This window comes from Octodon degus, unplaced genomic scaffold (assembly GCF_000260255.1).
Source record: "Octodon degus isolate 3935 unplaced genomic scaffold, OctDeg1.0 scaffold00021, whole genome shotgun sequence".
NCBI lineage: Eukaryota > Metazoa > Chordata > Mammalia > Rodentia > Octodontidae > Octodon > Octodon degus.
The window spans coordinates 10285478-10299056 of record NW_004524597.1 but is presented as its reverse complement, the minus strand read 5'-3'; the positions used below and the strand labels follow the sequence as shown (position 1 = coordinate 10299056).

The window sequence follows — 13579 nt, the reverse complement described above, 5'->3', positions numbered from 1 at the left end:
GTCAAAGGAGGTTAGGACAGTGTGAGCCAAGGGCAGCAGAAGCTGGGGAAGGCCTGGGGTCTTTCTGGAGGCAGAATTCAAAGAGTCAACACTGGGAAGGAGAGAAGAGTGAAGAGCTTACTGCGAGGTGAGAAAAACACATCTAATTGGAAAGGCCTATGCACACTTGGATATGCAGCTGGACCCAGCTTGTGTTTCCCCCTGATTGGGAAAATGCCAAATCAGATGAGAAATTATGAAAATTATGAAGTTTGAAGTGAAAAATTGGATGGGATTTTTTTTTTTTTTTGATGGGATTAACATCAGCATAAACCCTACAGAAGGAAAGAGTACAAATTTGAAGAAATAGTATATGAAACTACTCAACATGAAAAATAAAATAGTGGGGCTGGTGGGATGGCTCAGTGGTCTAAAGCACCTACTTAGAACTAGCTCAGCAAAGCACAGGGACCGCGGTTCGATCCCCCAGCACCACAAGCCAGCCAGCCCCACCCCCTGGTGGGCTGAGCTGGCCACACACACACACACACACACACACACACACACACACACACAAATAAAATAAAAATAGTGGGTGAAAAAGAAGACTGTGAATTGAACTAGGGGACACCAAATGTAAGGTAGCTGATTCTAGAAGGAGAGAAGAGAAGGAACAGAAGTAGACTTCTTCACAGAGTAGGAGAAAATATTTGTAAGTCAGGTATTTGGTAAAGGAAATGTATCTAGAATGTATTTTTTAAAAACACCAAAATGATTGAAAGGTTTGAGTATTTCACAAAAGAAGACATACAAATGGGTGATAAGCACATGAGAAGATGCTTAACATAAGTCACCAATGAAGTGTAAATTAAATCCACCATGAGATGGTGCATACCTATAATGCCAGCTACCTAGGAAGCTTAGGCTAGTTTGAGATTGGCATAGGCAACTTAGAAAATCCTGTCTTAAGTTAAAATAATGGAAGTGTAGCTCGGTGGGAGAGCATTTGCCCAGAATGCATGAGGCCCAGGATTCAATCCACAGAACCCAAAATACCACAGTGTGATACCACTACACCTCCACCAGGATGGCTAAGAAAAATGATCACATAAATACTGGCAACCATGATGAACATTTGTGCAAGTTGTGAGCTGAGCTGCTTTTATGTGGCCTTTTTTTTTTTTTAATGATTACAAGATAAACTAGTCACTTAGGCATGGGTGTGTGGTAGACACTCCTAACAAATCTGTAGCATCAAAGAAAACAGTTACTGATAGTCTTTGCTGACCCCAAGTGGGAGCCTTCAGGCACAGGGACTCGGGCCCCAGGACAGCAGTATTCTCACCATCTGGTACTCCTCCATCTGCACATAGCGCTCCACCAGAAAGCCATAGATGTCTCCGATGCGGATGGTGCTGTCCAGGTCTGTCTCCTCAAGGAGCAGCTCACATTGCCGGATGGACTCCTTGGGGTCCTCTATGTAGGCCCTGCAGGGAGAAAAGAGCAGGCCTGAGTCTGACCCCAAAACACATGCCAAAAGCACAGCCTCTAGGAAGTGGCTGAACATCTTTCATCAAGGTAATGTTTGTGAATTAAGTTAATTCATTTATCCAGTTAAGTTATTCATTTAACTGGCCACACACTGGCCACCTGTAGTGGCACTTTTTTTTTTTTTCTTTTTTAATTGGTACAGGGGGCTGGCCAAATAGCTCAGCAGATTAAAGTGCCTGCTTAGGCAGATGCAGCGGCTGGCGTTCCAGCCTGCAGTACTGGCCCTGACACCCAAGGCACGCTGAGATAGTGATTGAGACTGGGTGTGGTGGCACGCACCTGTAATCCCAGCGTTTAGGAGGCTGTAAACAGGAGGATCACTACGAGTCTGATCTACCTAGTGAGACCCTGTAGACCCTGTCCTAAATACAAGTAAAATAATAAAAGTAAAAACTGGTACAGGGTCTCACTATGCAGCTTGGACGCACAGTGATTCTCCTGTTTTCAGCCTCTACAGCACTGGGATTACAGGCATGTGCCTCTATGCCCAGTCTCATTGGCTGGCTCAGTGCACTTGGTGGCAGGGCCAGCACAGCCTGTGGTGCCGGGGATTGAAACTTGGTCCCTACACTTGCCTAAACAGGCACTTAGTTCGCTGAGCTATCTCTCTGGTCCTGCAGTGGCAGGTCTTATGCAGTGGCTGGTCTTATGAACACCAGTTCCTGCCCCAGGGAAGATTTGGGTCAGGAGCTATGTCTGAGGGGAGACTTGGACCTGAGCAGGCACGCAGGTGTCAGACAGGGTCGGCCCCCTCCCTGCCTGACAGAAAGCTCTGGGCCAAGAATCTCATGCAGGGGACTTGATGTGCCACCTTGCCCAAGGCAGCTGATAACCTTTATGTGCTGGCAGAGCACAGGCCAGCAGATATAAGGTGCAGTGTCTGTGGCTGAGCTCCTACTTACCAGGTCTTCAGGGCCCATCTAGCTATGCTGCCTCAGCTACTCCAGGGAGGAGCCTGGCCTGCCCTCTTATTCCCTGACAAGCTGTTCATCCTGACCCTCAATATCTACTTTTCACCCACTGGGCTGCTTCCTACAGCTCAGGTTGGGCAGACATCTGCTAGATGCAGACTGTAGAGCCTATGTGGCCAGGTTCCCCAAAGAGCCTGCTTGGGGTGGGGCACAGTGATGCACATTTGTAATACTGGAACTCTGGGAGGCTGATGCAGGAAGACCTCAAGTTCAAATCTAGCTTGGGCAATTTAATGCCTTAATGAGATACTGTCTCTAAATTTAAGAAACGGGGAAAAAAATTGGCTGGGCACACAGTTCAGTATGAACTAAATTTAATCCCAAGTATTGTTTAAAAAAAAAAAAAAAGGCCAACTATGATGGTGCATGCCTGTAAGTCTTGCATTCTAGGAGGCTGTGGCAGGACAATTACAAGTTCAAGCCTAGCCCAGAGAACTTAGACCCTGTCTGTAAGGGAAGAAACAAAAGATGAGTTGAGGATGTATGAAGGATGCTATGAAGTCCGAGTTTCATTTCCAGAATCCACCCTTCCCACACACAAAAGTTCACACTGTACAACATCTGTTTAATGTGTTTTGGAACTCTTTTTTTAATTTTTTAAAAAATTTATTTATTTATTTATTTTGGTGGAACTGGGGATTGAACTCAGGCCCTTGCATTTGCCAGGGAAGCGCTTATTCTACTGAGCCATCTCCCTGGCCCCATGGAACTCTTTTTTTAAAGATGGTTTTGCATTGAGGTGCAGGCTGGCCTTGAACTCAAAGTGATCCTCTAGCCTCAGCCTCTTTAAGTGCTAGGACAACAGGTGTGCACCGACATGCCCAGCAGTTTTAGAACTCTTTCAGAAAGCTATAGAAAAATACTCATGTTGGTTTGGGCAGAAGCTGAGCTCAGGTGGCCCACAGATGCACAGATGTTTGTTCATATGCTGGTGACCACATGCTGGGCTGTTTGAAAAGTTTAATTACCAGTGAGTAAAAAATGAGTATCAAGAGGTGGGCATGGTGGTATACTCCTTTTATCCCAGCATTTGGGACGCTGAGGCAGAAAAATCACTGTAAATCTGAGGCCAACCTGAACTACACTGAGTTTCTAGGTCACCCTGAACTATAGAGTGAGACCTCTCTGAAAAAACAAAAAGTATTCTATTAAAAAACTGAGACAATGTGTGACCTACCTGGGTTCCTCCTCTCCATATGCCTGAGGCCAGTTGCTGGAGAGGTCCCTAGAGTCTCTACCACACTGTGCTGCACAATAGCTCCTCTCGAGATGACCCTACTTGACCCCTGCATGCCTAATCAAATCCAGGGCCCCCTCAGAACATACCTCCTGACCCAAATCTTCCTCCTCTACTAACATCTCCATATCTCTGGGTGTTTGTGAAACAGTCTTCCCAAGACTGCCCAGACTCCAAGGGAGCTTTACCCAGGAGCTCAGGTGTATCTCAGGTCACAGAGAGGGCCCTAAGCTCCAGTCTTCCTGTCTGAGAGATTCCCTTAAAGAGTATCTGTTGGAAAGAAAAGGTTGGTCTGGCCTCTTGAAAGTCAAACTTCCTAATGAAGGGGAGTGGAGAGTCACAGGGTGAACACAGAAAGGGCCCTCAAGACAGCCTGCCACTGCCCACCACCCTGCACTGTGGGGACACACCTTCGGGCTTGGATGAACCGTTTCACCAGTGTCATCTTGTTCTGCAGCTGGGCCAGCTTGGTCTCCTGATCCAAGGGGCTCTTGGCCTTGGCCTTGGACAGGCACTTGTAGGCCTCAGACAGTGCCCCATGGGCCTTGTCGTAGTTCTGATATTCATCAATCTCCACCTGTGTCAAAGAGACCCATCAGGCCAGGGTTAGGAGAAGGGGTACTATCATTCCCCAGGGCCCCAGTGGAATCCCCATGAAGGTCTGTACCTGGGCACAAACATCATAGAAGCCAGCCAAGAGGTCCAAAGCACGCCCCTTAGTGTAGAAGCTGATTATGTTCTTCATGATTTCTGGCTCCTTCTGCCAATCCAAGGACTGCAGGTAGTTGGCAGCCATGATGTAGATTTCCTTCTGCCTTGAGACACCCGCAAAGAATATGATTTTCTCTGTGTCTCCAGACTTGAGCAGTGCTCTCATGGCCTAAGTAGAGAAACAGCCAGGTCAGGAGAGCAGGGGTGGAACTAGAAGAGCTCCAGAAGAATAGTGGTTCAACTAGCTTCTGCAAAAGGAGGATGACCCCCACACATGTACTGCATACTTCGCTTTATCAGAAGAGCAGGCAAGAGAGGACATGTCTATCACATGCCCCACAAGCTCCCTCCAAAGCTGTGATCAAAAGGTTCACCCCTGCCTGGGCTTACCACAGGGGCCAAGGAAGAAGCATGTGAGGCCTGGATGCCCTCACCTTCAGCTTGTTCCCAGCCTGCGTGTACTTCTTGGTGGCCAGGTGGTAGTTGCCCTGGCGCATGCAGCAGTTGGCAATCTGTTCCAGCAGCTCACGCCGGGACTCCTCAGATAGCACCTTAGAGTCCTTGGGCACGGTCATCTTCTCTGCCATCTCCTCAGTGATGGTCATATTCTGCTCCAGGCACAGTTGCAGAGCCTCATGATACTGCAAGAGTGCCAGCGAATAGGGGAGTGTGTTAATGTGGGCTGCTGAGGCCAAAGTCCCACGGCTGTTCATATTGTATCTGCCACCCTTTGTAGGAAGCCAAATTCAAGGACTTGAGAGGGCCAGTCTGATACTTCATGTTCACTAGCATAAAGGACAGTGTCAGGCTGCTGGGGAGATAGCTTGGCGGCCTAAGCACCTGCCTGGCAAGTGGCGAGTGCAAGGACCTGGGTTTGATCCCTGGTCCCGCATGCCATGCTGCCTTGTCCTGGGTGCATGCCAATCACAGAAACTAGGCATGGTGGTATGCAATGTGTTAATTATTGAAACTGTCCTATCAATTTTATTTGAAACTGTCTCATTGCTATTTGTTTCTCAATAAAATTATGGAAAAAAAAAATAAAACCAAAGAGTGCATTTTAGGAACAACAACAACAACAACAACAACAACAACAAAGAAACCAGGCATGGTGGCATGCCTATAATCCCAGTGCTGGGGAGGCTGAGACAGGACGACCACTACGAGTCTGAGACCAAGCCTAGTGAGACCTCATACTAAATGAATAATGATTAAAAAGTGTCACTCATGGGACTTCCCTTATGCTACTGACATTGTAGATCTCAAAAGAATGCATTTTTTAATTTCTATCTCTAAATTTAAAAAACAAAAAACAGGCTGGCATATAGTTCAGTGCAAAGATCCTAGGTTTAATCCCAAGTACTATAAAAAAATCAATGTCTGTCTGTTTGTCTATTTTACTTTGGTTTTAGGTATTGGGGAGTGAACTCAAGTGGGAAAGTGGTCTGTCACTCATCTGTATCCCACCCTTTTAAATTTTCAGACAGGATCTTGCTAAGTTGCCCAATCTGGCCTTAAATTTGTGGTCCTGCTATCAGCCCTCTGAAGAGCTGGGATTACAGGCACGTGCCTCCATGCCTTCTTAGGGATGTCTTGGTAAAGACTTCTGACTTGGAGGTCACTCCTCATCAGTACATGAGCTTTCTGACTGCTCCATAGTTATTCCATGTGAGTTAAGAACCAGAGTATTTAACTAATCCTGTTGATGAATAGAAGAGCTGCCATCTATTGCTGTTACAAATGCTTATGTGGAGCATATCCTGTGCACACCTAAACCACACATACATTGTGTCAGTGGTGAGCCATTCCAGGGCTAGGGACATAGCTTGGGGTACAGCATATTCCTACCATGGGGCCCCTGTGATGCTAGGTCTGTAGCATGACAGAATGGGAAATAAAGAGGTGGCCTGCCCTTCCTCTGCAATGCAGTTCCCTTTGTCACAAGAGGAATGGTAAGATATGACAGTTCTTGATTCCTCACATTTCTCATAACCTAGACACTTACTGTACCAGACTCTTTAGCTATCTTAGGTTTCATGTATTATTTTTCACCGTTCATGAGCTTCTGTAATCTCTTATTCTTAGATTTTTTTGGTTATTCTGAGTTACCCAAGTTTTCTCAGTGAATCTAGAGTGTGTATATCCATTTAGCAGGCCCTTTTGATTTTCCTCCTGGGGATGAAGTCAGCAGGCTGCCTGGGGAAGGACCTTCATGTGTGTGTGACAGGTCTTCCTAACCAGAAACGTGGTGCGTAACTTTTCACTGGTGCAGGGATTCCTTTATCATTAGTAGGGAACAAAACTGCACACCTACCTCTGGCTGCAGAACAAAAAAGCCTTCAGTATGAGGAGGCTAATCTTAAATGGCTTTAATAATTTCTATGTCTCTACCAGGTTTCTATCAAGGAGAATATTTACCTAAAAAAGATGAGTGAATACACACACCTGTTGGATTGGCTACGTTCAAAATAAGACTATGTGTTGGGGAGCTTCTGGAGAAACTGGAAGTCTTCTACCCTGCTGGTAGTGATGTGAGATGGTATAACTGCTGGACAAAGTCTGGGAGTCCCTCAAAAAATTAAACACAGAATTACCATTTGATCCAGTGAGTCCACCCCTGGGTAAATACCGTAGGGATGAAAGGCAGGGTCCTGAGGTGACTGTGTTCACAGTGGCAGTGCTCACATACAGCACTTAGGCAAGAACAGGGAATGCTTCCCTCATCAGGGTCTGTGTGCTGTGCATACAGAAATTGTTCTCAGGTGCCCTTTTCTTTTAGTACAGGAAAGAGGCACAGGCTTTCTCAAGAAACTATAACCAAGAGAGACAGTAGAGTGTCCCCACTCTGAAGCCTTGGTGACTGAATGTATGGCCTGCATCTGCCAGCCCTGCACCTTTTTGGCAGCCAACAGCAGCTCCACAGCTTTTTCAAACTGCTTGTGTTCGATGCAGAAGTCTGAGCAGCGGGATAGGAGGGCAGGGTCTGACTTCTCGTCCAGGTCTTCTGCTATGAGCTGTAGGGCAGCAAACTGCTGGGTGGCAAAGGCCAGCTCCAGGGCCTTGGAGAAGTGACCAGCCTGTGGATAGCATAAAATTCTGAGTAGCTGCTCAAGCCCCAGGGGCCCAAGAATCCACCCAACTGAGTCTTCTGGATATGGCAAAGGCAAAAGTCACTGGTCTCTGCTAGGCCTGCTGCCCTCCCCTACTTAGGATCCAGGGCCAAGGACAGGAGCTGCTTGCTGGTCTCATTACCTTGTGATAAAGCATGACTGCCCTATCCATCTGGTCACCCTTTTCCTCATAGTATCGGGCTGCCTCTATCATATCTTCTGGGGAGCTCAGCAGGGCCAAGTTCATTAGCTGATCGTCTAAGCCATTCTCCTGCAAAGGAAGAAGCAGGGCTCTGTGGGCAGTTTACACTTGGTGCAGTCAACCTACTATGTTGGTGAATATGTGGATGTACTTGAATGAGAGTTCAACTCCTTTTGGTTTGGTGTATTGTCAGGTGAAGTATGCCACTACTAACCAGATGTGCAGATGCTTTTAGTTTCATTTCATAGAGTACTATAAGAAACACATGGGGCCAGGGAGATGGCTCAGTAGAATAAGCCCTTCCCCGGCAAGCGCAAGGGCCTGAGTTGAATCCCCGGTTCCACAAAAAACCAAACCAAAACAACAACAACAAAAATAACAAAAAGAAACACATGACATAGTCTTTCCAGAAATTAAAGACATTTTGGACTTTTTATGAAGAGTCTGCTTATTTGCAAGTTCATGAGCAGTGAACTACTACTACTGGCCCAGGAGCCCTGAACAGTGGACATATTCAATGATGTGCTTTGCAAACATTGTCAGATGAAAGACACAGGATTAACAGAAGTAGATAGGGTGAGGTGTAAGCAGTGGAAATCAGTGGTGGTACCCGAGTGTTTGAAGTATGATTCTCCCAATCTTGTGTTGGAAATGCTCTTAATAAACCTAGAGAACAGCTAGAAAGTACCATCTGCCACCTGACCTGGCAGCAAGGGGCAACCCCACGGTACCTTGCACAGGCGGATGGCATTGTTGAAGGCCTGTGCCCGTGTATAGAAGCGCACTGCTTGCTTCACATCCTCCTGGCTCTCATATTGTCGTGCGAGGTGATAGGATGCGGCCCAGTTTCCGGTCTCGTTGGCTATTTCAGCAGCCTAGAAAGAAACCAAAGGACTCAGGAGGGTCAGTCTCCACTCAGCAGCCTCACTCTATTGGGTGGCTGGTTCTGTGGGATGTGCTTACCTTTGGAATGTTGCCCTGGAAGCAGTGAATACGGACCAAGGAGAAGTAGTCCTGAGCCAGTTCGTAGTAGTGTAATGCAGCATCCATCTCTGCCTGACTCTCCAAGTATTGGGCCCACCACCGCCACAGTGTCCTGTGGGAGGGTCTCTTTCAGGGTTTCCTTCCCACTGGAAATGATGCCCTTAGTAATTCTCAGATTGGCAAGGGAGATGCAAGAGACTGGTGGGGAGAAGCCTGGGGCCTGAGGAGTCTGTGTCCAAGCACCAGTGCTGGGAACGAAGAGGATGTCCCTCCCCATTCTTTACAAGAAGCAGAAGATAACATGCTGGGACCACTGCAGAGTACTGTCCCACTGAGATACTTACTTGTCCTTCATCTTATCTATGTAGAGTTCCAAGGACTGCAGGTCCTCTGTGAGCATCCTAGGCACCTCAAAGCGGTGGGTGTCCGACTTCTCATAGCTGTAAAGGAAGACCAGAGGACCTTGTTCCTACCCATCTTGGACAAATCAAAGGCCGTGTCACAGCAGCAGGTCAGAGAAGTGGCCTTCAGCAACTGCTCCTGGCCAGTAGCTCTGCAACCTGTGTACTGTGGTCAAGGACAGCATGGAAATCCAAACTGTAGGAGTGGATCTAAACACAGTCCCTGCTCTGGAGGTATTTCTCTGTGGTCAGGGCCCTCGGTGATCCCTGTATATGTGCAGAGGCCTCTAGCTCAATCTTCCATAACAGCTGATATGGCAGGAAGATGGCTGTTTTTGAATTGTTCTGACACTGGGGTCAGGATGCGAGAAGGTTGTTTATGGCTCTGGTTCTGCTCCATCCTGGAACCCATGGTTCCCAAGACAGTTCCCCACTGAGGAGGATGCTAGCCATCCTTATAACCATATTGGCCACCTCAGGGAGGCACAAGTGGCCAGACCCACCCCACAGCCTCTGTGTGGCTACTCACTAGTTGAGGGCCAGGCTGCATTCACTGTTGGCTTCTAGGTGCCTGGCATAGTTGTAGTAGGTGGTGCGCAGGTGCACACGGTCATATTGCTCAGCCACCTCCACAGCTTTCTGCCATTGGCCTGAGGCCTGGAAGAACTTGTTCAGGAGGTCATAGCGCTTACATTTCTTGTATAGTTGCTCAGCATCCTCCTAAAAAATGAAGGGTGCATTATGGTAACACAGGTATGGGGCTTTGGAGAAAGACTGCTCCAGCAGGGAAGGTGACAGCCACTGGGTACCTTGTGATGGTGGCATCGTGCTTCAAAGCTCATAGCCTAGGAGAAGGTATCACCATGAATTCCAGAGAAAGATACACACACCAAAGATACAGATACTTTAGGGGCATGTGGACACCATACATAAAGCTAATTTGCTTAACATAAGGGCCACATAGCTATGTGATATTCCTGTTGCCTTGTTGAAGAATGACTTATGAAACAGAGATTTGAATGTGTTGGAATCTGAGCCTGTCTCTCATGGGAGCCACTGACCCCAGCCATGTCTTCATGGAACTCCTGTGCTTCTTTGACAGATGAGGCCCTCTGGAGAGTGCCCAACATGCATCAAATGTGGAGATGGCAGCCTGCTCCATCCCCTTAGGAGTGGGAGTATCTGTCCCCCATTGCCCACATGAATAAGCCAGATGATGCTGTGGCCTCTGGCTTGGCCCCCAGCAGATGCCTCCTGGAGGTATGTCATCCTTTGTGGACCTCAATGAGAGAGATGTATGTAATGATCCCTGACAGAATGGAAGAGGGAGATCAGCAGCTCAGGGTTTCCTCAGAGCTCTGTCCTCTTACTTAAAGAGTTTAAGGGTCTCTGTAACACTTGGTTTCAGAAGTACTGCCCTCCCACCCCCACCTTGTGGCTGCATACAGCAGTGAAGCCTAGTAACTACCTCTACCCACCATCTGCCAGTCTCTTCCCCCATCTGCTGGTCCCCATGCTCTTCTAGCCTCTGCCCCAAACCCAAGCAGAAGGTCTGTACAGCAGCATCTGCCATTTTTCCAGCAGGATCAGCTTGGGGATGGTGGGAGGAATGTGCACCTTCCTCCATCTCCCTCTTGGGGCAGTGTCTATACCCTCACCAGCATGCCTAGCTGTGTAGCCAGCATGGCCACTCTGGCCTCCAGTTCAGGCTCCTGCTCAGCTTCCCGCAGTGCTCGAGCCCCACGGGCATGGCCCATGTTCCCTAGGCACACTCTGGCAACGTCCAGCCGCTGAGTCTTCACACACATGCGTGCCATGTTCTCCCAGACAGCCTCACTGCAAACAAGAGAAAGGGCCCTGTTAAGGGTTCAGTCTAGTACTCCAGTTCTCAACTCCTTTTCTCTTAACAACCTGTCAATGTGCAGGGACTTCTGGCACAAAATCCTGATCTTAGCATTTAAACTCCTTTCTTTAAGCAAAAATCCAAATCTAGTCTTCTCCATCCTGAGGGGCTAGCACATGGGGTACAGTGTCAAGTTGGGAATCTCAAATGAAATACTCAGTTCCCAGGGCCGGGGAGATGGCTCAGTGGAATAAGCGCCTCCCTGGCAAGCGCAAGGGCCTGAGTTCAATCCCCAGTTCCACCAAAAAAAAAAAAAAAAAAAACAAAAAACAAAAAACAAAAAACAAAACTCAGTTCCCTGCTCAGCTCTGGTAGGTTCTACAGAACTCTATGTTCATGTACAAAACAGACAGAGTCTCTGTGGGTACTCTGGGTTTGTCAGTATGCTGGGGTTCATGGCCACCCTCCTAGGTCCGCTGTGCAAGCTGAGTATGTGAGGTATGTGCAGTCATTTCACAAATGGCATTATTAATATTTTTTATTTTTTTTCTCCGAATGCCTTCAGGGCAGGTTTGGCTGCCTTGAGTTGTGGGGATCGAACCACAGCAACCTGAGCCTGGCAGCTTTGCTGAAGCAGCCACTTAAAGAGCTAAGCTAAGGGGCAGGACCCCAATATTTTTTAAAATAGGGTTTTGCTGTGTACTGTAGTTCAGGCTGGCCTTAAATTCATGATGTAGCCCAGACTAGATTCAAAAGCATGGCAATCCTTCTGCCTCAGCCTCCTGAGTACTAGGATTATAGGTGTGTGCTACCATGCCCAGCTAAGACTTACTAAAAAAAGACTTAAGCAGTGACCAGGGAACTCAGCAGGCAGAGCTAGCTGGCATTTGCCCGCTGTCCTAGCAGGTTGTGGTTGTCACCAGTATCTGTCCTCTTAGACGGTGGGAGGCAAGAGGCCTAGAGACCTGGCTTAGTATCACCCTGGCATTGGTGTGTGACAAAGATCTGTCCATGTCACTGAGATGCACTGCTACTTGGACACTGATCTTATTGGGAATGAAAGTCTCCATCAAGCTAGGGTTCTGAAGAGCATGCAGTGGAAGTACAGCCTCCAGCCAGGCAGATTGAGCTGGGAAGGCCCCTTAATTGCTAGGACAGGACTAAGGCCTTATGCACAAACCATGGGGAGGGCAGTGCTCCTCTTTCAGCTAAGCCCAGACCTGCTGGAAGGGCCTAGACCCAAAGAGACAGCTGCATATTTCCTCCACAAAATTAAGCTGTGCTCTCAGAAACTGCCTCCTCCTGACCCAGGATCGTCTCAGCCCCTCATGCAATTCCTGACATTCTTTTCCCATATAACTTGCTGAGAAAGGGAACAGCTATAACTCCAGGGCGAAGTTCTGGGCTTTGTAAATCTGACATACATTCCAAGAAGTAGATATCCCCTCCCCAGTCCTGTCCAAGTCTTGAGAATTTCCTGTTGTCCAAGCCAGTCTGTGGAAAGCAATCACATCTGCATTTCATCAGCTCCCAGGCACTTAAAATGAGAAGCAGATGCTGCTGTGGAGGAGGGAACAGCCTCAAGATGGTCCTGGTTTCTGGAAGAACCCAAGTTCTGCAGAAGCTTGGCTGGACATGTCGAGTCAGGACAACAGCAAACTAGGGAACTAGCAGCCTGGGGCCTCTCTGCCTATAGCATACTTGCCTCTGCTCAATGTCCCTGTTGCTTCTCTGCCCTGAGTGATGCTCCTTGTTTGTCCAAGTAGGGAGAAGATGCACATGGAGGAGCTGCAGTCAGATCACAAGGTACAAGCAAAGCCAGCAAACAGCAGGAAGGAAGGATAGGAAGGGGGTTTCACAGAGGAATGGACGCCCCTGGTCTGGCTTCAGGTCTGCTGAGTATGTGCTATGTGCCAAGTGGTCACATGACAGTCTCAGATACTGTTGAGGAGAGCATTATACCTTAGGAAGGGCCCTTCCTAACTTAAATTCTGCTCTTGGGTTTGTTGCTCTCCTGTGCCCAGTCTCCCACACTAAGAACACCGAGACCTGGAGGCCTGACAGGGCCCCTAGAAGTGCAAAGTGGCCAATGCTGGTGGCTATTCACTGGGTCATCCAGAGTCCTGCCACCTGGTAGTGCATGAGGATACCACTGGCCACCCTCTATGAATAGAAGTCAGGCCTTAGCTTCTCTTACCTCATCCCTGAGGTACAGAAAAAACAAGTAGATGAGCCCAAGGGCTATGTCTGGGACAGTCTCATATTTTTTGGGTTTTAAAACACTGTGCTTGCTCCTCACTGAAAATTAGCCATATAAGAAAAAAAAAAAAGATTTAATTTTGTAGGGAAATTGATCCCTCCTAATGGAAAAATTTCCTGTTTAAAGGTATTGGGCTGGGGAGATAGCTCAGCAGCACAATGGCAAGCACAAGTTTGAGTTCAATCTTCAGTACAAAAAAAAAAAAAAAAAAAAAAGGCATCTGCTGTCCTGTGTACTTAGGAATGCTGAGTGTTGGAGACACTGCACTACAAATATGCTTGGTGTGTGTGTGTGTTTTGGAATGACTGCAGATATTTCACCCAAAAGTTT

General features: G+C 47.7%; 1 protein-coding gene across 5 annotated transcripts in view; it reads right to left on the bottom strand.

The window, feature by feature from the left end:
- Ift140 (intraflagellar transport 140) overlaps nucleotides 1-13579 on the bottom strand; it is a 109826-nt gene that overhangs the window by 1989 nt on the left and 94258 nt on the right. For 4 of the 5 annotated variants that reach the window (XM_023711628.1, XM_023711627.1, XM_023711629.1 and 1 more), the window contains 11 exons: nucleotides 10805-10982; nucleotides 9676-9866; nucleotides 9090-9185; nucleotides 8725-8857; nucleotides 8493-8636; nucleotides 7702-7830; nucleotides 7344-7526; nucleotides 4884-5090; nucleotides 4406-4618; nucleotides 4149-4315; nucleotides 1325-1466 (listed from right to left, as the gene is read on the bottom strand). In XM_023711628.1, the coding sequence (XP_023567396.1) occupies nucleotides 1325-1466; nucleotides 4149-4315; nucleotides 4406-4618; nucleotides 4884-5090; nucleotides 7344-7526; nucleotides 7702-7830; nucleotides 8493-8636; nucleotides 8725-8857; nucleotides 9090-9185; nucleotides 9676-9866; nucleotides 10805-10982 (1783 nt within the window). Of the gene's footprint in view, nucleotides 1-1267; nucleotides 1467-4148; nucleotides 4316-4405; nucleotides 4619-4883; nucleotides 5091-7343; nucleotides 7527-7701; nucleotides 7831-8492; nucleotides 8637-8724; nucleotides 8858-9089; nucleotides 9186-9675; nucleotides 9867-10804; nucleotides 10983-13579 lie in introns of all 5 variants that reach the window. The other variant, XM_023711630.1, reaches the window with a different exon arrangement.